Here is a 26,751-nt window from a genome sequence, read left to right as displayed (position 1 = left end):
TATCTCTACTTTATTCTGGATTGTGGGCTGTTGTGCAAACATTTTTGATCCCACTTCTATCATCCTACTTGGTTGAACGTGGATTTAGTGTAGTAAAAAATCTACTTACTAAAAAAAGACAACGGTTAAAAATAACTAATCGCGGGGACTTAAAAATGCTGCTTACGAAAATCGAACCTAATATCAACGAACTTTTAGAAAACACCAACCACATCCATCTCATTAAGATATTTTTTTTCATTTGTACCTATACATTATATATATTTATAAACAATAAATTTAATTTTTCATTGCATACTTTTGTAAAAATATTTTTTTAAGGGAGTGTCTGTCGAATTTTTTTTTTTTTGGAAGTGGGCGGCAAAGATAAAAAGTTTGGGAAACACTGTGGTAGATCATTTTCGTCCATCGAGCGTATAGTGCATGATTGTGTCAGCGTTCCATTCCGTAATCATGTATGCACAACTATAATTACAGTATCTCCCCTCTCTTCTCGTACCCCTTAGGTGAACACTGACCCGTTGTATTCGTTTGAACGCTAGGGGCAAGGTGTTTTTAGGCATGACGCGGGCATAATAAATAGCATTATTTTATGGTACAAAACGTATAGCCATTAAAAATAATTATTGCTTCTTTTTATAGTCATCGACATACATAAACATGATGTTGACAACATCACCCCCAGCAAAAACTAAACAGCTAGCACCCGTAAAATAATTCTGATTTATGTAATACAATAATATGTATAAATGAGTAACGGACAAATTGTTGGTTATTATGTTTTAATATGTCTAAATGCTTCCACTGATGACGATAATTATATTTATACAAGTCAATGTTTTTTCAAATAGGTTACCGCAGTGGAGTAACAAATTACCATGCATACGCCAATGGTTCTCATTCTGGGGCGCGCATTTTTTAAAACCATATAAAATGAAAACAATATTTCCAATTATTTATATTTTATCAGGCATTGTTGAGTAATTACGTTATTTTCTATTTACGCACACTATCATTTATTTATGCGCACTATCACAGTTGTTGCTAAACATTAAAAAATTAATTAAAGCTAAACAGTGTCAATCATTTAATTAATATATATTTAATAGAAACAAGTTTAAAATGTAATATAATATTATAAAACACTTTGTTTTAAAAATTTTAAATTTAAATAATATTTTTTCTCTACAAATAAATTCATTAAAATTTAATGAAATATTAATTATTGAATGATTAGTACAATCGTAATACTTTAACCTTAAACTGGTTAGGGGGATGTCACTTCATAAAATTTTATGAAAGGGGGCATAGATTTTAAAAAGGTTATTAACACATGATCTACATGATGAAAGCAAAACGGAATAGAGAAAATATTATATTAGTTTCAAAGTTCACAAAAAAGTGAGTTATTAAGAATATAATATAATCAATTCAATTTCATTGCACGTCATATTTTATTTATTTATCAACGTTATTCGTCATACTTTTTATTAATAAACAGTGATAAAACATTTTATTAAGGTCATCTGCGGTTTTAGAAAAAAACAAAAATATTATAATAATGAATCATTAAAATGTATTATTTATTGTATAATACGTTTTTCTGTTCAGAGTCTAATGAAAGATAATAATACTCATAGATATCTTATTAAAGTCAATAAAATAAATCAAAACTATGTACTGCTAATTTGTCTTTTATGTTTTTAAAAATGATTCATTAAGTTCACTCAAATTAAATATAAAAAATAAAAATGAAATCAAAATACAAGTAACTACATAATTATCCACAATTTATTGCAAGAAAATTTTATTGAGATTTCTACTGTTGAAATAACACTTCAAAAATGTACTTATATTTTAACTGTTTTATACTATTAATTTAATTTTTTTTTTTTTTTGTGAAAGATTTAATAAATTAAACTTCCACGATAAAAGCTCTTTATTCTAAAATGATTCATATTACGTGTACGACTCATAGGCTCTGAGTAGCAGAAGAAGTTAGAGGGAAATTTAGTAATGATAACAAGCTAATTTTTATTTTCAAAATAATAATCCCGTTATGTGCATAATTTTGTTCAATTATTTAAAGATGAAATGCCTGTTTAAATTTGTTACCTAACCTACTATTACACGTTGGAGTACATAGAACAACGCTTCAAATTACTATTGTAAAAATAATTAAATAATATATGGAATTATTGAATAACTAGATGCCGGTGATACTGTAACTAACAAAGAAGTTAAAAAACATGCTTTCAAAGTTAGCGTTAAAAAATATATTATTTGTATAAAATCTAATTTCACAACTTTAACAGTTTTTACTACTAAACAACAAAAACAAGGACTACCATTAGCTGAAGCTATACATTTATCTGAAATTATGGAAAAAACATTTAAAACCTTTAATGGATCATCTACAAAAACTATTTTCAATAAACTAAACAACGATCTGCTCAAAAGTGTTGACTAAAAAATTTTAAAGAATATTTCAAATGTGTTATTGGGTAAAAATATGAACAATGAACATATAACTGGAATTCCCGAAAATTTCTTAACAGTTAATCTTGTGTATTTTAAGTTTCCACCAATTACTTTAGTGGACGTCGAGAGATCATTTTCTATGGACATAAACTCTACTCAGTAACAACCATAGATTATTTCACTTTTTTTTTTTTTTTTTTTTTTTTTATTGAAACTTTGTGTAACAATTATTTTCGCCAAATATTTAATTAGATTATTTATATACAACGGAATAATTTATATAAGCAGCCCAGAATTAACGATAAAAGCAATTGTTGCAAGGATAGCAGGGGGGATTGAGAAGTAAGTATGTGGTGAGAGTTGAGAGGAATATTTAGAGAGTGGAGAATAGAAAAAAGTTGTAGGCGCTCTGTGTGCAGGACAGGGCATTTGAACAGAATATGGTTTATGTCGCAGATGGCTGGAGGTTAGGTTAGGTTAGGTTAGGTTAAACTTACTGTTTAATATATTTTTTCACAAAATATATTGATTACAGCAGTTAAGAGGTTGCATCTTTAAGTGTTCTGTTCACAATCATACCGAATTTTAAATTTTGGTGGATAAAATTTAAAAAAATACTATTTTATTTTTAAAAATATTCATTTTAATTTGCCCCATACACAATTTGATGATTGTCTTATGGCTTTAATATGTTCATTTACATTTACCACAGAATCAAGGGGTAATGGTAAATGCCTGGGGTAAATGTAAACTGCAATTTTTATAGGTTTGGGATTTTAAATTGACCAAAATTGAATTGGAAATATATTTATTTCGTCCACTAGTATTGATATTCACTAATAAAATTAATTTATGTATAAGAAAACAGTCATAAACACACCTTAAAAAATACTTTGTTAGAATAATTTACAATTACCCCACCTGACCCTATACGTTTATAAGAGCATATTATTGCACTTATAATAACCCTTTTTTTTAGTTATAAGCCCATATAATAATGAAATAAATAAATATAATCAATAAATATTTTTTTGACTATTTATAATTTTCTACACGTTACATATAATAATATGCTGTAATATATTATATGTTGTTTTTTATAAAAAGGGGACGTGGGGGGCTTGCCTTCTACAGCTTACTCTTTAATATATTTTCATATCCCCCTCCCTATTAAAAAATCCTAAGAACGCATGTAGAATAATAAAATAAACTATTTAGCCCTTATGTACTCGTACATCAAACTATGTTAGTGTAAGTTTTCAATATTTTTACACACTTAAAATAACTGAATTTGAGAAAATCTAAACAGTTAAGTCATTAAACAAACTACTTCCGCAAATAGACCAGACACTGTCATCAGAACTAATTAAAATTAAAGAGTTAATTGATATAGTGCATGTCAGTATATAATTATCATTGATCACAGAATAATAATGAAACATTATGCAACAATGGAACATTTTTAAATTTAATTAACTGTATATTACTCGAATGAGCGTTGGCAGAATTGCAATTATTTGTTTAATATATGAATTCTTAAAACTTCTCTGTCTGACGTCCAAAGTTTAAGTGTGTTTATAAACAAATACTCATAGTTAACGTAAATGTTTGTACACCACCATATAAGTGTATAGGTAAAGTAATATATTTCAAATTAAAATTATGCCTCGTACAAGGTTTTAATAGTTACCACCATCAATAACATATAATATTTATAAAATAGTTATATTATGTTATTAAGTATGCTGTATAGTAAATTATTGTGTACATTATACAAGTTGTACCGATCATTCTGACGAAACCGTAATAATGTTGTAGAAGATGTATAGAACACGAGAGGTCGAGAGAATCTTCGCCGAGTGGGCGTATATCGTATAAGTAAAGAAAATTGATTATGTATACTTCCAACTGAAAGTTGTTTTCCGAGTGACATACACTTTGCATATACTCACGTCTCACTTTATATGTATAAATACGTTGTACTACACGTACGTGTACATGTTTATACGTAACCTACTTAACTAAAGAGAGGTTCCTTGTTTATTCACATGAAATACACACTCGCAGAGCCGGATTAATGAAATTAGTGGCCCTGGGCTAATTTATTTTTACTACTTTTTACTAATTTTACAAAAAAACTATTTTTATAATAATATGCCAATTGATATTTATTAGTTAATTAAGAAAAATATTTTTTCTTAGACAGCAAATTTACATTTTACAGTTAATTTATTAAAAAATACAATTTAGTTAAATGTTAAAATATAAAATATATGGTAACAACACAAAAATACAAACAAATGATTATTTAAAATATTTTTTTCTTGTTTTAATTGATGCAAAAGTATCTAAAACGTCATCAAATGAATGTTTTTTTACATATGTCATTTTAAATTGACATAATTGTTAATGCGTTCAACCTATCTTTAAACTGTGTAGATCTTAGTCGATTTTTAATTAGAGCCAACTTTGAGAATGAATGTTCTGCTTCACAATTTGTCAACGGTATTGTCAAGTATAATCTCAGTGCAATATATACATTTGGAAAAACATCAATAAGTTGTTGTTCGTATAGAAGTTTTGCTACAACACCACAATTGTTAATATCTGGAGAAAATGTTTTGATATAATGATAAAAATGTGATATTTCTATTTTTAAGTTATCATCGAGATCATTATGGTAAAACTGAATACAGTTATTTAATTAATCAATGTCTGGATCATTGTCAGTTTTAAAGTTAACTAAAAATTTGAATTGAGAAAGAAAAAGATTATAAGAATTTAATCTTCTGTCAAGTTCAGAAATCAATTTATCTATTTAACAAAGAAAGTATCGACTTCAAACTTTTTTTTCCCACATAAAATAGTTTGATTTTCGCAATGTCTTTGTTTTCTTTTGCCAACGTCTTCATAGTGATATACTAATATGGATATAGCTATTAAACGACTATAATTTAAAGTTTATTACCTCTTATCTGAAGCGATAAAATAAAACGAAATAAGTAACACAGTACCTATCTAATTTAATAACATGCAGGTTATTGCAAACAATTATTTCAAATGATTAATATGATTGTATCTTTAATTAAATATTGTTAAAATTATATTTTTCTAATTATACATCTATAACTGTATAAAAGCTGCAATCCCATATTATTTTTTGGGGGGCTCTGGACTATAGCCCACTTAGCCCCCCCCCTCCTTAACCGGGCTCTGCACACCCGTTAAAAGCTTTTTATGCTATAACATTAAAATATTGAATTTTGCAAATGGTACATAATATTGTTCATTTACAATTTTTTTCCATAAATAATCAGTATAGTTTACGATGAACATTAGGCTACACTACAATTCCACAAAATCTGCGGAATTGTGTAGATCTTTATAAACATTTATAAATATAAAAGATTCCGCATGATTTCAAATGCAGCTTTGCACAATCGTTATAACCTAAACTCAAATTGTTCATAATTTTGAAATGTGCAGTCATATGTTTTTGATTTACACATGTAATTAGTTTACGCGAACTTAGTTTAACGGGTATTTATACGAGATTTTTATTGTACTTATATAACACTACTTTTTTACTTTTTTTGAACCGACGAAATCACGGGAACAGCTTGCACATTACTTCCGTGTATATAACACTACTATTATTATTTATTTTATTATTAATATTAATTTTTTTTTTTAATTATTTAATAACTATTTTTTAATTATTATTTGAAATGTGATATTGGTTAGTTTCTGATCAGTTAATGTATTTTTAATTCTATGGCTAGAATATGTTATTTCAGTAAACAAATAAAGTATTATATATTTCAATATCAAATGCAATAAAATAAAATAATTAAATAAACATTTTTATTTAATTGTTTTAAATAATTATCACCACAAAATATAAATTACTAGTACTTATATGAATCAAAACATCTATACGTATGTATTTCTACCAAGGGCGTATTTGAGTTGAGGCCATGGGCAGGGGGCGAAACTAATTTTTTTTCAATAGAAACTTAAAAATAATTTAAAGTTCATTACAGTGGCGTACCCAAGGGGAGGGTTCGGGTCCGGACCCCCCCATTGAAATTTCTACATACTCAATGATTTAATAGTAAATATTATATAGTGTATTTTAATTTTTCATTATCTTCAAATCTTTTAGATTATATAATACACCTATAATGTATAAACCATGTTTAATTTATACTGCTTCTTTAATATTATTTATCATTGTTAATTAAATAATGTATTTTCTTATAACATTTTACTACCAAATAAAAATTGATTTAAAATTATAGTACCTACCTATTATAAGCCTTTGTGAAGAATATGTATGATGTGTGTATAAAAATTGTGACTGTTATCTACTATTATCTACTACATATAAATTAAGTATTAATAATAACAACACAAATAGTTCTTATATTAAAATTATACCTTCAGTCTGAATCCTGTATGAAAAAAACAACAAATAATCATAGAGTAATAGTAGCTATTAATTATTTTTTAAAAACTTTAAAAAACAATTAAGATAGGTAACTTAATTTAAAAAATATCTAAGTAGAAAACATAAGGTTGGTAAGTAGTCAAATAACAAATTCCAAATTTCTTTTTTTCATTTTGGCAAATTTGTTGATGTTTTTCATCAATAGATACAATAATATTTTTAAGCACATGCAGCAAAACCAAACCTGTTAGTCTATGCTCGCTTATTCTTAATCTTAACCATGTTTTCAATTTACAATAGTATATTTTTGGCTAATATTTGCAAGTTAAAGAATATGGAATCAAATATTGTCAGTTATTATGATTATTATTTGGGTTAGGGGCTTCTAGCTCTATAAAATACATAAATATGCATGCATTTATGCACAAAAAAAATGACTAAATACCTATGCACAACAAAAAGTACCAGATATTATGTTGTAAGAAAAAATTAGACGAGTAAAATTATTAAGGACTTATATAGCTCTAATAAATACAAAAATATACAACATGCATAAATGCACCAAAAAATGACTAACTAGTAAATACGAATATGTGGTAAAAAAAAAGTGTTATTTTAAATTACTTTATATTATCTGATAAATACCTCGGTTATAGTTGTAAATGTCTATAATCGTAGAAATATTTGTGAAAGATAATACCATTATTCGTTCTACAACCAAAAATATTATGATATAAGAAGATAAATAAAAATTGATACCCGTGACCAAATTGACATATTATATTATTGAATGTATTATCATATTATAATAATAGACTAGTAATTTATATTCTTAATTATTTATACATTACATTTTTTAAATAAATCAATGTATTATATTAAAAAAAAATACGAGACAATACGAGACAAACCCACTCAAATACGCCCTTGATTTCTACATTGTATGTTTGTGTTAACAGGCATTTATAAACGAATGTTACAGCAACACAGCATTTGAAATCTTGCGGAATCCTTTATATATATGAATGGTTATGAAAATCTAAAAGATTCCGCAAATTTTGTGGTAATGTACCAGCTCATTTAAAGAGTGTTGTTATGATCATACAAGAAAATAGCACCATACCATGTCATATAATATCATATTATAATGACATTGATGAAATTACACGTACTTACCTACTGTAAATTATCTGGTGTTGGTTTTATTCGAGGGGAATACAAAATATACTGATATATAATATATAACGTATATTTAATAAATGTATAATTTATGTATATATAAATTATAATTTATACTGTATCATACCTTGTACCGTAGTCATTGAGTTGTGTTGCATGCAGCACCGTTGTCGAAATGTTATAGTAATATTTCAAGCACGTGTGATCCCGTCACTATAAAAAAAAATAAATAAAATATAATTTACATTAAAACAATAATTGCTTGATGATTATAATTAAAAAAAAAAAAAACCCATAGTTTATAATCATTATTCTCTAGTCAAAACAGTATGATTTGGGTTTTTGATAAATTTTATACGTACACCTATCGTCCAGGTGCGTTCTCCGCAATTACAAGTAAGTATGAGTGGTAATATTACAGTCAATAGGTAAATGAAAACGACTGTATTGTGAATAATGAACTTTAACCAGGTATTATATAAACTTAAATTAAAACGTATGAATTTATTATGTACGTATAAGAGTTTATGCGCGTATATAAATAGGCAATAATCATAAGTTATCTGATGTAGTGTGTTTGGTTGTTATTTAAAAATTATTTATGTTATAAATTATGTGTACATTCACGCATAAAACGGCAGCTTTAATTTTCGTAATATTAATATATGCTCATAGATTAATCAGTTTTGAGGCCACTGATCATAAATTGGGTTAAAATGTGTTTTGTTATGTGGTGAATTTTGCACTCACACATTTGTATTGGAGTTATTTAATTATCATAAATTATAATAATACATATTAGTACACATAATAAGCTTGTTTTTCATTTTATTACTGATTACATAAATATCTAAATTTTTATGTATATACACTTTATGACTTTATGTATAATATATAACATATTTTACATTTATCAATATTCACTTGTCTTCTAATGATTTCATCTGTTCGTCAGTGAATACATATAATCTGTTTTATAAAAATAATATCCTTCACATACTACATCAGTATAATGTGCGTTCTTTATACTATTACTCATTCATGCAAACATGTAATGTATAATTGAGATAATTAATATTATATTATACACTTTGAATCACATTAAAATATAGCAAAATTCACACCACTTCAAATTTCATAAAATGTAAAAATCCTAAAGATAAAATATTTGTAAGTAAAAATTCAGATGGTATAAATAAACACACTTGTTGTTATAATTTATAGATATATATTTTTAATAAATACAATTTAAGAAGAAAAAAAATGTTTGGATTAAAAATATAATACTCTAATATTGCTTTTTTTCTCGTCAATAAAAATATTTACACTCAGTTCTATGGTAAAACATTAAGAAAATCTATTAATAAAAAAAAAAAAAAAAAACTATTAACAAATGAAATATATGTGTACATTATACATAGAAAGCCATTTCATTTACAACATTAGAACGTATCTTATAATAATAATATAAAAATGCAGATGGTAGGTACCTTTATTGTTTATGTTTATTTTTTATAGGCATGTTTTTTTGTATCATTCTAAAACACTTATTACAATTTTATCCTGTTTACGATTTATAAGAAAATTTACAATAATACACAGTTAAAGTTATTTTCTAAAATTTAATTGTGGCGTATGCAGGAATTTGGTATGGTGGGGGTGGGGGTGTCATAAATAAAAATGTATTATTTTCAATCTTTATTCTTTATTATTATACAAAAAAAAAAAAAATGTAATCGAGGACGAAATTCATCGTTCTGGCTTTTACACTAAATTCGTTAATTATTTGTACTGTAGATCAGTGGTTCTCAATCTTTTCTGCATGACGACATCCTAATTTATATCTATAAAAATGGCGACACATTTGAAATAATTAATGGAATCTTATTTAAAAAATTAAAACTTAAAAAAAAAGTTTCAATTTTCTTAATAAAAATTTTAAAAGTTCAAAGAAATTATTATGAAAAACAGTATTAGTTAATAAAAATCCAGGCCTATATAGGTTTTTGATTCGTGGGTAAATGGTTGACAAAGTTTCGCGTAATTTACTCTTAAAATCTTTTTTGCTTTTTGTTATTTCCAATATCGAATATGCTGATTCAGACATGTATGAGGAACAAAAAAAACAAAATTTTAAATTCTTATTATTCCTGTGTATTTGATTTATAGAGGAATCCGAAATGAATCACTTTGAGATTTTAACGTTATAATTGATGATATTTCTAATAAATAAGAATCAATAAGAATATCATTATAATTTTTTTTTATATGTGGCTTTTATTATTTCATCATAGTTCCGTTATAATATACGTTCATACTTTGAAAGCTTATAGTTTTAATGAATAATATTTTGGCGACTCACTCCACAGTATTACGTGACATGCTAGTGTGTCGCGACACACCGGTTGAGAACCACGGCTGTAAATAATGGAATGTTTCGATTTATGTTCATTAACACCAGTCCATTTAACCGTGACTACCGTCGTATTTCTTAAATACGTTTTTAAACTTTAAGACTAAGAAAAAAAAAGCTCATGATGGGGGTATATCCCCCTATGCACGCAAAAAATATTGACGCAAAAAAAAAAATTGCAAAATTAAAAATTAGGGAGCTGGGGTAACCTACGTGAGTATATATTTATGAAGATAAATATATGTAGATACTATGAGGCCGTATTAAGGTGTTTACTCTTATTAAGACCATAATTTTATTAGAATCTTAGAATCTAAATTAAAATAAATTAAAGCAAATATTATTCAGAGATAATTGACAATTTGTCCACTGTTATAGCTGTATAGAAAGTCAATTTTGTCTGCAATAGTAACTCTCTAAATTTTAAAAATATAGACTACCTACTGTCTGGTGAGTGATATTTTAAAAAAAGAAAATTGATCTGCTGTGTATAATACAACTTATATAAATGAGTGTGATGGTATTTTCTAGAGGAAAATAATTAATGCTATTTAAAAATCTAAACAAAAATCAATGAGATGAATTTTCAAAATTATAAAATTAAAAAATGGATGGCAATGAGAAAATAATTGCGATTTTTTTAAATATAGCAAAAACGTTTAATACTATTGATGACAACGAACTAATAAAAATATTACCAAATTATAGTAAAATAAATTAAAATCTCCAATCGTTTAAAATTTCTTAGGATAGCAGGAAACAAATGGTAATTGTAAAAGGTGTACTCAGGGATGGTACGAAGGGGTGGGCAATAGGGGCAGTTGCCCAGGGCCCCGCACCTTAAATTATAATTAAGGCCCAATGGTTCTGATTTAACTGAACTTAAAATATTTTATTAATATAAATTATAAGACCCAACATTAATTTTGCCCAGGGTCTCGCAAACTCTAGCACCGTCACTGGGTGTACTCAGCAATAAAAAACTAATTCGTTTTGGTTTATGGACCTCAAGGTAATGTGTTAGGGCCTGTTTTGTTTATTTTTTACAAAATCATATAATGTGGTAATACATATTATGTGATTTAAATGTGGATGGATTAATAGTCATATATGCAGATGATACGTCTCCTTTTTTCTAGCCACTCGTGTGAAAGTGTACAAAAAAGAGAACTTGAGATCAATAAAGTATATATTGAGTTTAATGGCAAAAAACTGTCACTGAATATAAATATAACTGTTTTTTCGTATTTATTGTCAGACATATATCCATTAAACCAAAAAATTAAACAAAAATTCATTCATGCAATAGAATTAGTTATATTTATCATGACTTTCAGAAAATAGAAAGAGTAAATAGAGTTAAGTATTTGGGTTTGATTTTAGATTGTCATCTACGGTGGAATTAAAATATTAATCATTTAATTATGCGTTTAAGATCAATTATTTTTAAGATGTACAAATAAAATACAATTTACTTGTTGAAATAATGCATATCATTTATCAAATATAATATAGATATATTTTACAGCATGGTTTAAAAGACTGAGGAGAGTGCAAATAATTTAGTGAGAACTTTAGAAGTTCAAAAAAATCTAATGGTTCGAATATGTTTAAATAAAAAAAGATTTAATTGGTTCCACCACAAAAAACTGAATAAAATTTAAGTAATTCCAAATCCCTACAGATCCCTATACAAGCAATTCGCGAGTAAAATTATACAAGTAAATATATTAATAATATATAAATAAATTAAAAAGTAAGCAAGTTTTTAACACACGTGAAATTAAATCATATGTGTGACATTAACATTTGGTACACAAAAATAGATTTTGATAAACATAGATTAACTAAATCCAACGATGTTTAATTAATATACCTTTAAATCTCAAAAAAAAATATTTTTCAAAACCCTAAATAAATTTTCTTTGTCATAAAATTTTTTTATTAAATTACTTAATAAAAAAATCTCAATTTGTAAACTATGGTTATAGTTTTATTTATAAAGTTCATCTTTTATAGGAATTAATATTAATATTATTATCTTATTATAATTATGAAATAAATTTATATTTTGTTTGTATTTTTATTTTTTGTTTTTAACATTTATTAGCGAGGAACTCATTTATCCCACTACAAGTCATGTTTATCATGGTAAATTAATCAATATGTGTACATGTAAATTTATTCTTATTTAAACTACTGAAATATTGTGCTAGAAATTTCATAAGAAATTAACGAGTTATTAATAATTATGATTATACACAGGAGACAGTTTAATAAAGAAAATAAAACGTGTTCTGAATAAAAATAATATGAAAAATATCAATTTTTTAATTATCTATTCTTTTGGTCAATGGCTTCTACTCATTAGACATTCACGTGGTCATATCAATATATGATCCAGACCATCATCAATTTATTTACAAGCCAAGACACGATTCATTTACGTGATTTACGTCATAACTCATAACATACTTTTCTAACAATAAGGACCAACTTTTATATATTAATTTTTTTTTTTTTTGGATGTTAGCGACCTCTAAGACCATCTTAACATACATCCAGGCTTCCATCCATCTCGGTCAGCTGCTCACATCTTCCAATCATTTCCTCCTTCTAGCTCTGCCACATCATTTTTTACTATATCTTCCCATCTCATTCTCGGTCTTCCAATGGGTCTTTTTTCCAGTACTGTACGGAGTAGTGGGTTTTAGTTTCTCCAATCGTGTCTTGCCCATTTTAGTCTCTTAGTTCTTATTGCTTCCACGATGTTTGGTTTTTGGTATAATGAGTCTAATTCCTAGTTTTTCCTTAGTCATTAGTAACATTGTCGTTCACAGGTCCGAAAATTCTTCTCAGAATTTTTTTTTCAAAAACTAGGAGTCTTTTCTCATCGGTTTTTTGAATTTCCCAAGTCTTTGCTCTTATATATATTATATAATAAAAATAAAAATTAATAAATTTAACGAAAGTACACAGCAGATACCATATAACAATTTTTGTGCATACAACATTTTTATTTAATTTTTGATGCATAGCATTTGAATGATAACTACCTTAAAATGATCTGAATTTCGTTAACTTCTATCATACTTATTGTAAAATATACCATGAAATATTACTAAATAGTTAACTATGAAGTCAAGGAGACTGAATACAATTTTCACTTTTCATACACATTGTATAAATAACTTCTACAAAATATTATAAATGTTTATTTATTAGTGATATTTTTATGATAAACAAATAAACTGATGATAAATTATTAAAATACCTTAAAGATTATCAACGTAGGAAACGTTTATTATTGCTGGCTAATTAACATCACATAAAAATAATAACAAAAAAGTTTTCCATAAGTCTCACATTGTACTTAAGCATAGTATAGTATAATATAGTCATGCAAGACACATAACTTTTATTAAAAAAAATTAAAATTAGTTTAAGACTTAATTGTGTTAAAAAAGCAACTTCAATTAATAGATTAAGACAGTGCAAGTGAAAATATTTTTTCCCATATAATTATTATAAAGCCAAAATACAAAACAAAAGACTTTGGGTATTTATAAATACATACTCCAATTATAATAAAAATAAGTTTATACAACTTTTCATCAGATTCGATATAACTATACAGGTTTTTAAAGTTGAAGTTAATAGTCTCAATATTTTCTTAACTTGAAAAAAATAATTAATAATATTCAATATACCAATATGGAATTAATCTCTATATCTATAAAATAAGTATAGTTCACCCATTTTTAATGAATATTATCTATGTTGATATGAAAAATAAACGGTTATATATTTCAGTTCACTTATATTTTAATGTTATTTAAATAAATTAAGAAATTATGAATTTTTTCTAAGATAGACAGTGATTTAGATTATCATTTTATATAATTCCATAGTAAATTATAATAAAAAAAGTACATAGTTAATATTTTACTGTATAAGCCAAAAACTTGTCAAAAATAGAATATTATAAATTATTATAATATTAAATAATATAATTCTCTGAAAATATTTGGTTTTATTTTCTAAACTAATAGTTCTCGACCGGGGGTGGCGCTTTCCTAAGGATACTTGACAACATTTCAGGAGAAGCGTAAACATTTTTAAAACCACATAGCATGAAAACGTTGTTTCCTATTATTTATATTTTATCGGACATTAATGAGTAATTACGTTAGGTATCTTAAATTTAGAAAATTAATTAAAGCTAAACAGTGCTAAACATTTTATTAATACATATTTAATAGTAACAAGTTAAAAATTTAATATAATATTACAATACACTTTGTTTTAAAAATTTGAGATTTAAATAATATTTTTTTCTTTACAAATAAGTGCCATCAAATTAAAAATTATTTTAATTGTTATGATATTATTTTTTTGCCATTTTTTAATATTAATTTCATTCTTTTCATTCTTCGTTATATTTATGTATAAGTGAGGTACTTAATTCCTAGACATTTATAAATCTTCAAAATTATTTTTTCCAAATGTATTTACTTATTATGATACTTATAGCCAATTTAATCTGCTGAGAAAAATTAATATATTATTAAATGATTAACAAACAAAAAAAAACCTTTCTTAATTTATGTATTATATTATAAGATTAATTAATAAGTAAAAAATGTAATATACACTACAATACTATTAATACTGGCATAATTATGTATGTTTAATAAATACATCAGTTTTTACCATAGAAACATTACTAATGGCGAATAGAATCTCCTGCACGCAAATGTTGGACAAAATCTATTTTATATGGGTGCATTTTGTGTTTTTTTAGAATTTTTTGGACATAACCATATGAAACTCCAATTTCGCGAGCAACGTGCCTAATGACGAACGTGGATTAGTTCTTATGTATGCTAGTACCTGTAGTTCTGTATCGTCATCAAACATATTTGCTTTATGTCTTTGTTGATTCATTTGTCTGCCAGGAAATCTTCCTTCCTGATTTAACCCTTGTAAAAGTCGTAAAACATAATTAAATGGTGGATGGTATCTTTCTGGGTATCGTTCGGCATATGTCGCAGCGGCTAGGTGTATATTACGCCGACATTCACCATAAATTAAAACCAACTCAACTTTTTCAGTGTTATTCATATTTAAAAATGTATTATTTATAAGAGTACTTAATAACTAGATATACACAGGTAACGCTCACACTTCAGTACAGGTCTAGTTACAGAATAAAAGTAAAATTATATTTTTCATCAAACTAAATACCTTAATAGTTACATTATCTGATTATCTTATCGTATTTTGAGCTATTGTAAAATAAAACAAAATTCCACTACAAAAATAGTTAAAATTGTAATCGTATTATAGGAGTTTACTAAACAAATATTATCACATACTCTAGATATTGACCAACAGTATTATTAAATTATTATTTGTAAACAAATAAAGTAAATTAAACATTTATTTGGCACTTATTTTATTATTTCCAGTGGTTATAAATAAAAATTTCATTAAATACGAATTATGCATAAATCCAAATTTTGACTTACTCTAACTTGGTCAGTTTTGAAAATAGAAAAAAACTGTAAATACAAAAAATGCTCAAAAAAAAATAATCTATCCGAATATGTAGAAAAAAAATAGTGTTTCTATTTAAAAAAATGTAAGTTGTATTGCGCATGCGCACACCAAAAGTGTTAATAATTTGAAATTTATCCAAAAATATGTATTTAGGTACTCCCTATCACCTCCCGAAAACGCCAGTTCAATACAAGGTCATGCACCTGAGATATTTAGTGTTACTATAAATCGTGATCACACTGTATAACAAATTAATAACCATTATTCATTCTACAACTTTATATTAATATATAATTGAGTTATGTTTCAAGAAATCCACCTAATATTTAAAATTTAGGTACTGATTTATTTTACTTTTTTCAAATGTTTATAAATTATACCAAAATCATTTCGTAAATAAGAATTTAAATAATAGGCAATACCAATGGTATAAATAATATTATATTAACTAGTGTGTTAGTTGGTTTCGATTTTTAAAATAATTTCAAGGTTTAATTTTTGTAATACACGCAAAGCAACAGACCAACAGATAAAAACGTACACGATACACACAACACATATGAGTTAGTTAAACTACCAGCTATCTAAAGGTCATGGAGCCGACCTCGACACCTCCGTGTCGTTTCAAAAGATAAAAAAAGACAATTCCCCTGTTGTTTCTGATAGTTTTTCATATTTACGTTATTGAATTCAACTTGAATAATAAGTACACCACTACAACAATACAACTTCTGATAAATCTAAAAGTATCTGGGTATAGGTCATTTGATTTAGTTACCTACAATATATTGTAGCAAAAAACCATTAAATAGATTTTAAGAAAAAATGTTGTCATCAAACAATAATATCATAGCTGTAATACGATTTAATATATCTACACTTATAATTAATTTTAACATATTATATACTAAACAATAGTAATCTTACAAAGGTTATTAGAAGGTATTATTTTTTTTTTTTTTGTTAGTATTTAATAATTATAGGTAAGTAACAATTTATAAATTATTTAGGATCTAACCTTCTAAGTATTTATGATACAGTTTAATTTGTAATTCTGCTATTATAATATAAACATTTTAAATTGATAGGTATAATTTAAATGTTATAATCTAATATCTAAATTAATTTTTTTTTTTTATCTTTACATTAGTTTGTGTTAAATATTCTTGATAAGACATACTAAGATTGACAATAAAAGTTAACATAATTTTAATTGAAATAATTTAGACTTATACGGTTTCAAGATTTAAAATTAATTTAACGAATTATAATGGAATACTACTGATATTAAATGATTGAATATTTTTTTAATTTAAAAAATTAAAACGCTGGCATAAAATTATTTAAAACTTGAGACATTGGAACTTATTAGCGTTTAACTTAGTTTTGTTAGAATTCAAATTTGTACATATAGTGGCGTATTTACGGAGGGGGTGTCCAGGGTTATTGCACCCTCCCAGAGCCTCTCCAAAAAATAAAAAATAAACTAAAATTCTTACATATTTGCAGAATTGGCTATGTTAAACATTTGCAGGGAAGTTGAAATTACTGTTGATGAAGTATTAGAGGAGTTGGCCAAAAAATCGAGACAACTGGAATTTATTTTATAACAATACTTTATAATATTTAATGCTAAATACAATATATAGGTATATATATATTACATAAGACTATACGATTATTACATTATATATTTAGTTCAAATTCCTCCAAAAACTGCATAAGGACGTAACTATTACAATATAATATATAGTTTATATTAATTATGTATAAATTATGAACCCCCCCCCCCCATCAGAAAAAATTTAAAATACGCCACTGTGTACATAGTTACAATGCAATTGTTGTCATCTATATAGGAATCTGATTTTACCGAAAATTAATAGCTTTATAAATATAAATTTGCTTAATAATAAAATTACTTTGGATACATTTTTCTTAGGACAAAGAAAAGATTCAGCAATTAAAAATTAAAAGATAGTGTTATTCTGTTGTTACTTTTACTGGATTTTACTCATATGGATTAAGCGAAAACTTAATTTGAAATATACATTATAATAATATATTTAACACCATTGATGTTTATTATAATTTGTAATACAGTAATATATGATTGATTTTTCATTCTAGAGCAATATGTTAAATTTAAGGTATAAAAATAAAGTTTTTTTAAGTAAATTAGTATAGTAGGTAGGTACATAATTCATAATTTTGATGTATTATTATTTATTAGTTATTCATTTTATATTTTATTATAAAACTGGTCTTACTTTACACATTTAATAATAATCCATGTTAAGCATTTATTCATTTATACATTAATTTACCAGTATTAACTATTAACTAATTTTATTTTACTTTTTATTATTTTATTAATTATTATTTTTAATTTTACTTTTAATCTTAAATTATTTATTTATTTAAAAAAAAAATATACCTAACACTTAATTTTATAAAAATGGTTTAGGTGAAAATTAAAAAGTTGATAAATAATAAGATAATTTAAAAACTAAATTATTATTATAAAATTAAATTTAGTCCATAACCTATACATTTTTCTTTAATTTACACTGTAAATCTAAGTCTAAAAGTTGGTATTTTAATGCTCAAAAAAATAGCAAAAAATGCGTAAAAATATATATTCAGTAATTATAAAAATAATATTATAAAAATCATGTTACCATACATATTTAATTATATTTATTTAACGTAAAAATAACAAAATAAGTACTAATTTTTTTTTATATTTACATTATATTTAACTTTATTGAAATTTATTTCATAACTTACTTGTATGATCGTCGTTGGACCCTTATAAATAAATAAAAAATTTTCAACTTTATTAATTTTATTCTATTTTTGATAAAATAGATACATGGGTCAATATTCTCGTATTTATAAGTTCATCAATTTAGTAGATTACATACAAAACGTGCAAGTTTTGGGCGAACAAATTCCGAAAAGCATAATCAAATACTATAAAATCTTAAAAATGCTCTAAAAAAAGCAAAATATACCTAAAAAAAAAAAATACCTAACAAAATAAAAATTACAATAGTCAGTATAACCTGAAACACATTTTTTTTTTATGAATCTATGTATTGGAACATCAGAAAATAAGATGCATTTATATCAAAATGCCAAATTAGCCCTAGTGATAACTAATACAAGTATACAAGTAAAGACTGAAATTTTTATTATTTTATTCTTCGAAAAAAACATAGATGAAATATGCTAACAACTTAATTATGGTTTTATAAAATACTATCATGTTTGTTATTTTAAGTGTATAATTTTTAGTTACTTTTAATTAACTTCACTTTTAATTTAGCATTCGAGAATATATATATATATATTATTCCTAAAATGAGTTATATTAAATTTTCTACCGGATAAAAATGTTATAGATATTTACAATAACACATTAATACCACAAGTATAAGTCAATTACAAAATAAATTTAATTTACCTATATATTTTAAATACATTGTGAAGTACTTATAATATATCATTCGAATTATCTCTAATAAAAAAATACAAGCGTTTAACGTATTCATTTAATATTTTTAATAGACTTACCTATTTATTTTAGTAACGATTTTTCAGTGCAGCAATTCACTAAACATGTATAAAAATATTACCTAAACTTATTGAAGACGTTAAAAACACAATTCATAAAATGCACATAAATTACACCGTTAGGAGTCTTAGAAATCACTTTCCGACTGCCACGAGGCCTCGGCTAACACTGAAATGTTTACTGTTGGCTGGTCGGCAATATTATACAATCTAACAGTCACTACCTCTCCTAATACATGAACTTCAATATAGAAGTGTGGCTGACCTTGTAAACTGCTTTTAACCAATCTGACTCCGTGGCATTAGGTGAGATGTTTCCACTTTTTTCATGTTTTTGAATCTTTTTTTTATGTAAGTATATAATTATATAGGTTTTAAGGTTCTTTTATTGTAAATTATATATTGTAAATTATAATGTTTACAATTTATACAGTTATTAAGTAATATTGCTCAATAAATACACACGAATACATTAAATTCTTTAACGTTTAATAAATATATAAAACATAATAACCTCATATTTTTTAGTTCTCAAAGATAAAAAAAACCGTGTTTAGAGTTTATTGGAAAAACCAATATAATTCAAACATAATAATAAAAATTTACAAAAATAAAATAATTTTAATCTAAGGATTAACAATTGTAAAATAAAATATTACGATTAACAATATATATATATAAAACATTTGAGAAAATATACTATTGAATAAAATAACTATGAATTTTAAATAATAATAAGATAAATATAATTAAATGAGCATAGGTTATAATATAACGCAGTGATGTACAACTTTCTTTGATCCACGATTCCCAAATTAATTAATTTCGATGAAGCTCCCTACGTATAATAATATACATAGTATATACATTTTTAATTTGGTGTTAAATAAATGGCGACTACCTTTTAAAATGTTGTGACGCTTAGGTTGCATACCACTGATATATAAAGTATCGCAAAAACTAGACAATACACTCATTATAAAGGCATATAATATTGTGATTATCAAGTTGACAAAATATTTTATTTAAATAATATCATAAATGGACAATTGTATCAATTTACTACCCACCTGTTCTGTAGATTATAATCACTGGAATGTTGCTTGTTTCATTCTACTGTCCATACAAATTGTACATGTTGTTTCTAATCCATCCATAGATATACATTCTTCGTGAAAGACATGTTGGCAGTAAAATATTAAAGCTTTACCCAATCGATCTTGGTCGATGATGCATTTTTGACAAGCGCTACATACATGTTGTTCGTCCACGCTACATCCTTTCCTTCTCACGTTATAAAGTTTTTCGTGTAGATCAAAACAATCTGATACAACGATTTTAGTACATCCTTCTTCTACAGACACTTGCAAATTATAATCGGTCATCATTTTTACAAGTGCATTTTTTAACCCTGGTATCTGTGTATTTTTACCAATTCTACGAATTAGAATTCTTGGATCAACGTATGTACCAATTTTTTGTAGTAGAACTTTCAAAAAATTCGGCTTCTCAAGTGATAAACCAATTAAATCGTGCCATAAATCGGTATCGTTTTGGTCTTTGCAGAATTCAATAGCTTGTTCAATATCACCTAATTGTGACATCACGAGATTTAACGCATCTTTAGTGTTACCCATTCGACCCAATAAGTATACCATTTCAGGATAATATTCAAGGCGTTTACATACATCTAATGCTTTTGCAATAGAATAGTTATCACTTCGTTTTAACAAAGGCAAAAGTTTTTCACGGGAAAATTCTGCGTATAATAATACAAGATCTTTGTGCAAGTTTCGTCTAGCAAGCATCCTTGTGTCTTTTTTTTCTAGTGCGTCTAAATAAGTATACAAATATAATTTATTGTATTGTAGCTTCACCACTGCTACATCGATAGGTATTGTATCTTTATCTAAAAGTATTTTAATAGTTTGCTCAGAATCTAATCGCATAAGATCTTCAATCATATTATGTATTAATGGGTACAGATTATGTTTACTGATTAATTGAAATATACCTTTGTGATTAAGTTTTAAGTACGCTCCTAGAGCTTTATCATATTTACCAGAATGAGTATAAAGAATAGCTAAAGCTTCTAAAAGTTCTGAGCTTGAGTTCACAATTAAATGTTCAATTAATGCATTAGTTACAGCTGATACGTTATACAAAAATGGTGACCATTGTTTAACAATTTTTAAAAATCCTTCAGGTTCAAGTTTCAAGTATTCATATAATACCATTTCATAAATATGAGGATCTAGAGTTACTTCACCTCTTGGTATATAAGAACTTACTTGACGAAGTTGATGTACTTGCGCAAATTTAAATATTTCTTCCTGCCAAAGTTTTTTATCATTACCAAAAAGTTCAGAGGTTAATTTTCCAGCCTCCACATATTCTTCAATGAACAATAAATGATCTAAAAATTTTTTCCCCACAGATATTCGTGAATTCCTATTTAAAACTATGTTATTAGAATTTACTATTTCCATTGCTTCAGAAAATTTGTTATGTTCTATTAGCCATTCAATTCTATCATCCCCATCACATGGATTAGCTAAAACTATATCTTTTGGGCTAACAATTACAAATAGATTTTCCACTACTAAACTATCAAGGGAATAATCATTACAGTCCAAATCTTGAAAATCACGTAAAGATAAGTTGTCGGTACACAGTTCAACATACTTAGATTCTTTTGCTTCGACAACATACAGTTGAGGTCTCATTGCCTTTTCGTTTTCATCTTTTTCTTTAGAATAACATAATATGACTAATTGATTATGATTAAGTGGACCAATACCAGAGATAAAATAATCAATACGAAACATAGAAAGTGGTTCTACTATATATTCAGGAACATCCTTAGGTCTTTGTAGTCGACGTTTTACTCCACAAATTCTGACAGTATCAACCCAACCAACAAGTAAAGTTCCATTGTCTTTCCATGTCAAATTACATCTATAAGTACTAGGTATTATATTGTTACGTTTATCCCATTTAATAAGACCTAATGAACAGCGAGAAATTATATCATAAACTCTCAGACCTATATTTGAAGCCCAAGCTACAAAACGGTTATGCCATCTCATATTATGTACTATTCCTTCCACATCACACAAAACAACTGATTTTGTACGTCCAAGAAAAGTTCGCTCATGAAGCATAAGACGATCATCTCCAGTAATGAAACGTCGATAATTGCCAGACTTATGATATAACGGGTCTATTGCGACAGATTTAACACAACGGCCTAATGATATTTCTTGGGCATCTTCCGTTGTGTAAAGACCATATACAAATACATTACCATCATCTGAACATGTAGCAATGAATTCACCGCGGCTGTCTATACTTATTTGATTAACTGCAACAGTGTGTGGACGTAGTTGCCGATTATTTACAATGTTTCCTTCAAAATCCAGTAAATGAATTGAACCCCAATTAGTACCAATGCATAAAAACTTTGGATGAGCAGCAAGATAACTAACACCATCTTTAGTTAAAATAGTTTGAATATCATTAGTGAGACGTACATATTTAAGTTTTGGTTCAACTTCTTCAACAATTTCTACATCTGATTTTTCATCGGATTGATAAGTCATTTTTGGAACTTACTATCTAAAATAAAAATAAAAATGTATTATATTATATTATGTATTATATTATATAAACACATTATATTTATATAGTTAATATAATATTATCATACTACATATTATCATTAAAAAAAACAATAGTATTATGAATTTTCTATTTTTATTTGAACAATTTTATGTTTAAAAACATTCTTAATAAAAATTTAAATTGTAATTAACAATGCTTTAATTATTATTCATTAATAATTTTATTAAATTAAATCCAAGAACAGTTTTTATGGATATTTACAAATAAAATAATTTTCTTAAATCAAATACTCAGAAAAATTATAGCCACAAAAATGAAATACTATTTTCAAGGATAATTTTTTAACTACATTATATTTAATTTAAAAACCATACACTTATATCTAATATAAATTAATTTAACAATTTATACAATACAAAATTAAGATATATACTGTATTTAAAAAAGTGTTGTGATGTAAGGTTACTATTTTAATGTTATTTTTGCCAATTTAATATAGAGTTTATATATTTACCAATAAATAGAAATTATTTAAGATTATATAAGACTGTGATGTATTAGACTCTTATAAAATGACCATTGCATACCCGTTTTAATGGGAATTGTCTATGTGACTGATGATGAAGTAAAATAACAAAATACAGAATGCAAAATATTACACTAAAATGATGAATAAAACCAATGACAGTTAAGAAAAATAAAACACTAAAAAACAGTTGTCATAAACATATTCATTATTTTATCGACAAGTAAATAGTCCATATAATATTTAATGTTATAAAATGGAAGTGAAATACTGAAATAACATTAAAATTATTTTTAATGGTAGGTATGTTTTAAATTTCATCGTTGAGTATCAATTATTTACTTTTTCATTCAATGATAAATATGTTTAATTGGTTTTTATTAAACAGCATATAGCTATTAACAGCCCACATCTAAGGTACCATTGTCCATCATGAGGGATAGAGAAAGTGTTTAATTAATTCAGATAATCAATTACTTTTTAAAACAAGTAACTATATTATGTACTAAAATATAATTCAGTGGAGTTGAAACAAACATTCTGAACAGTAATTTTTTTTTTGTAGAAAGTATTACATATATAAATTGAAAATGGGATTGGTTTTATTAGTTTATTTAGTAAGTATATCAATTAAAATATTATTTATATTTAATATTGAAGAATAATAAAATTATATGTGATATAAAACTAGCTTATTTTATATTTTATGTTTCCATATAATTTGATTTACAAATAAATTTATTATTTGTAAAAATAATAAATTAATATAATTACTCAATTATTTGTCTTTTTCAAAAAATATCATTGGCATAGCTTAGTACCTGCAATCCAAGTAGTAAAAGGAATGGGGCTCAAATTTTAGAACTTAAAAAGATGCCAAAAAAAAAAAAGTTCAAATTCTGTAGTTAAAAAAATTATAAATAAATAAACTATTATATGTTATGGAGTATATTTATATTGGCTATTAAATTTTTAAATTTTAAAATAAAATATTTCTTCTTTTAATAATCTATTAAATTTAGTTTGAAAACAACCAGTTTCAATAAAAATAGCTTTTTAGACAACTGAATATTATATTTTACTACACCAATAATATAATTTACAATTGTAATTTATTAAACTCACATAAAACTAAGTTTTTACTGTTAAAATTTAAATTCTAAAATATTATAAGCAAAAATTACATGTTCATTTCACTAATTTTCATTTAAAACAAATAGTCACTAATTAGTTAACTAATTAATTTATCTTTAAAGATAAATTTACTCTTTTTATAAACAGGCATTTAATAGGCATTTAATAAATAATAATAAGCCCAATATATATAAATATAATTTTTTTTAGATAGAGATTGCTATACAAATAAAAATGCAGATTAAAAATTATAGTTACTTAGCAGATTTTTAGGTTCTTAAAAATTTTAAATATGAAAATATGCATTAGTATGATTTTTTTTTTTCTTAAACAGTTCAATAAAATCATTAAATTACTTTTGAGGGTCATTCCTTTGATAACAGGTAAATTATTTAAATTTAAAAATTTAAAACATTTCATATATAGGAGTATAAACATATTAAAATTATATATAAAAATACAAAATAGTTAAATAAAAGCAATGAACAACTTGTATGCATTATACCTTGGTAAAATATAAATTATTTAAATGGAAAAAAGGGATAACAGTTCCATACATAGGAATATAAATATAATAATCAAATTTTATTTTTCCTAGAAAAATCACAACTCAAGAAATAAATATGCTTTTTTATGAACAATAATTGAATATATTCAAAAATATGAAAAATAGGCTAAATATTCTCTAATGTCCAAAATATGCTAAAATATGCAAAATAAATGTTTTCCTACGAACTCTATGATGGATAAATCGTCCACATTTTCCTAATAAAAAGTAAAAACCTAAATATCCGCTCTCTATTTATAATATAGTAAAATACTTCAGAATAAATTTAGTATAAATTCAGAACATAGATTGTATGAATAAACATTATATATAGCTCTTGTTTATATATATATAGTAAAAGTATTAATTATTTTAATCATTTTAATTCTTTAATTTTCCATATATTTAGTTTTTTTTTTTTAATTGGTCTTTGATATATTTAGTTAATTGTTATATTTTATCTTTAAATAGGTAATAATAAAAGATATTTACATCCTAGCAAATACTATACCACAACAGAATGAATCAAACAGATTAGCCAAATCACTGTTAGGAAAAATCCTTTACCCTAAGACTAAAACTCAATCAACATCAAATCATCATTCAGTTAAATTACAAAATTCATTTGGTGTTTCTGGAAATTTTGGAATCGGATTTCATTTTGGAAGTGGATACAGAATAAAAAATGGTGATGGAAAAGATGATCAGATTATTGAACACAAAAAAATACATGATAAGTATTTAGGTACTAGTTTTGGTTTTGGATCATTAGGAAACATCAACAACGATCATGTAAACAGCATTAAACAGTCAGTCTCAGATGATCAACAGATTATTTATCACGATGAAAATAACTTGGTTGATCAAGAGTCCAACAATGATACAATTCCAGTAACAGAAAAAACAAAGTCTGGAGTCTTCAGAAAAATCAATTGCTATTGGGCTGGTGATAGTGAACATACAGAAGCTAAAAATGATTATAATATAAGTAATGGAATATTTAAATGGAGTATGCAAAAATTAAAAAATAAAAATAGTATTGGAACACCTAGATAATAAGATTGCAAAATGTGTGTGTAAATCTATGGGATAAATAATAATTATGTAGGTACTTACAAATTTACAATAAATGTTTAGAATTTAATTGTATCAGCACAATGGTTTTAGTAGCAATTAATTATAAATACATAATTAATAATATACTCAATAATTGTTTAATAATAACTGTTTTAAGTAAAATGAACACGAATAATTAA

General features: G+C 25.2%; 3 protein-coding genes across 6 annotated transcripts in view; 1 reads left to right on the top strand and 2 right to left on the bottom strand.

Annotated features, from left to right (window-relative positions):
- Window positions 1-19,851, bottom strand: part of LOC112683854 (calcium/calmodulin-dependent protein kinase kinase 1) — a 38,566-nt gene extending 18,715 nt beyond the window's left edge. The window contains exons 1-2 of one of the 3 annotated variants that reach the window (XM_025555030.1): window positions 19,665-19,851; window positions 8,238-8,323 (exon numbers count right to left, since the gene is read on the bottom strand). In XM_025555030.1, coding sequence (XP_025410815.1) covers window positions 8,238-8,268 — 31 coding nt within the window. In that variant the 5' untranslated portion in view covers window positions 8,269-8,323; window positions 19,665-19,851. Of the gene's footprint in view, window positions 1-8,237; window positions 8,324-8,472; window positions 8,571-19,664 lie in introns of those variants that run through there. The other 2 variants (XM_025555032.1, XM_025555034.1) reach the window with 2 other exon arrangements.
- Window positions 19,852-20,373: 522 nt separating this feature from the next.
- LOC112683853 (vacuolar protein sorting-associated protein 41 homolog) lies at window positions 20,374-26,742 on the bottom strand. 2 transcript variants are annotated; one of them, XM_025555028.1, is made up of 2 exons: window positions 26,612-26,742; window positions 20,374-23,282 (listed from the first exon to the last, which is right to left on the bottom strand). In XM_025555028.1, the coding sequence occupies exon 2, from the start codon at window positions 23,264-23,266 to the stop codon at window positions 20,753-20,755; it is 2,514 nt and encodes an 837-aa protein (XP_025410813.1). In that variant the 5' UTR covers window positions 23,267-23,282; window positions 26,612-26,742; the 3' UTR covers window positions 20,374-20,752. The 2 variants fall into 2 exon arrangements, with proteins under 2 accessions (XP_025410813.1, XP_025410814.1); XM_025555029.1 differs by lacking the exon at window positions 26,612-26,742 and adding an exon at window positions 23,876-23,913.
- LOC112683855 lies at window positions 24,174-26,618 on the top strand. The gene is made up of 2 exons (XM_025555035.1): window positions 24,174-24,431; window positions 25,967-26,618. Exons 1-2 carry the CDS (start codon window positions 24,405-24,407, stop codon window positions 26,549-26,551), a joined length of 612 nt encoding a protein of 203 aa, XP_025410820.1. The 5' UTR covers window positions 24,174-24,404; the 3' UTR covers window positions 26,552-26,618.
- Window positions 26,743-26,751: the final 9 nt, after the last annotated feature.

The sequence above is a fragment of the Sipha flava genome, unplaced genomic scaffold (genome assembly GCF_003268045.1).
Source record: "Sipha flava isolate LNK unplaced genomic scaffold, YSA_version1 236_pilon_pilon, whole genome shotgun sequence".
NCBI classification, from domain to species: domain Eukaryota; kingdom Metazoa; phylum Arthropoda; class Insecta; order Hemiptera; family Aphididae; genus Sipha; species Sipha flava.
Note: the sequence above shows the minus strand (reverse complement) of the source record. Positions and strands in the feature narration are given on the sequence as shown.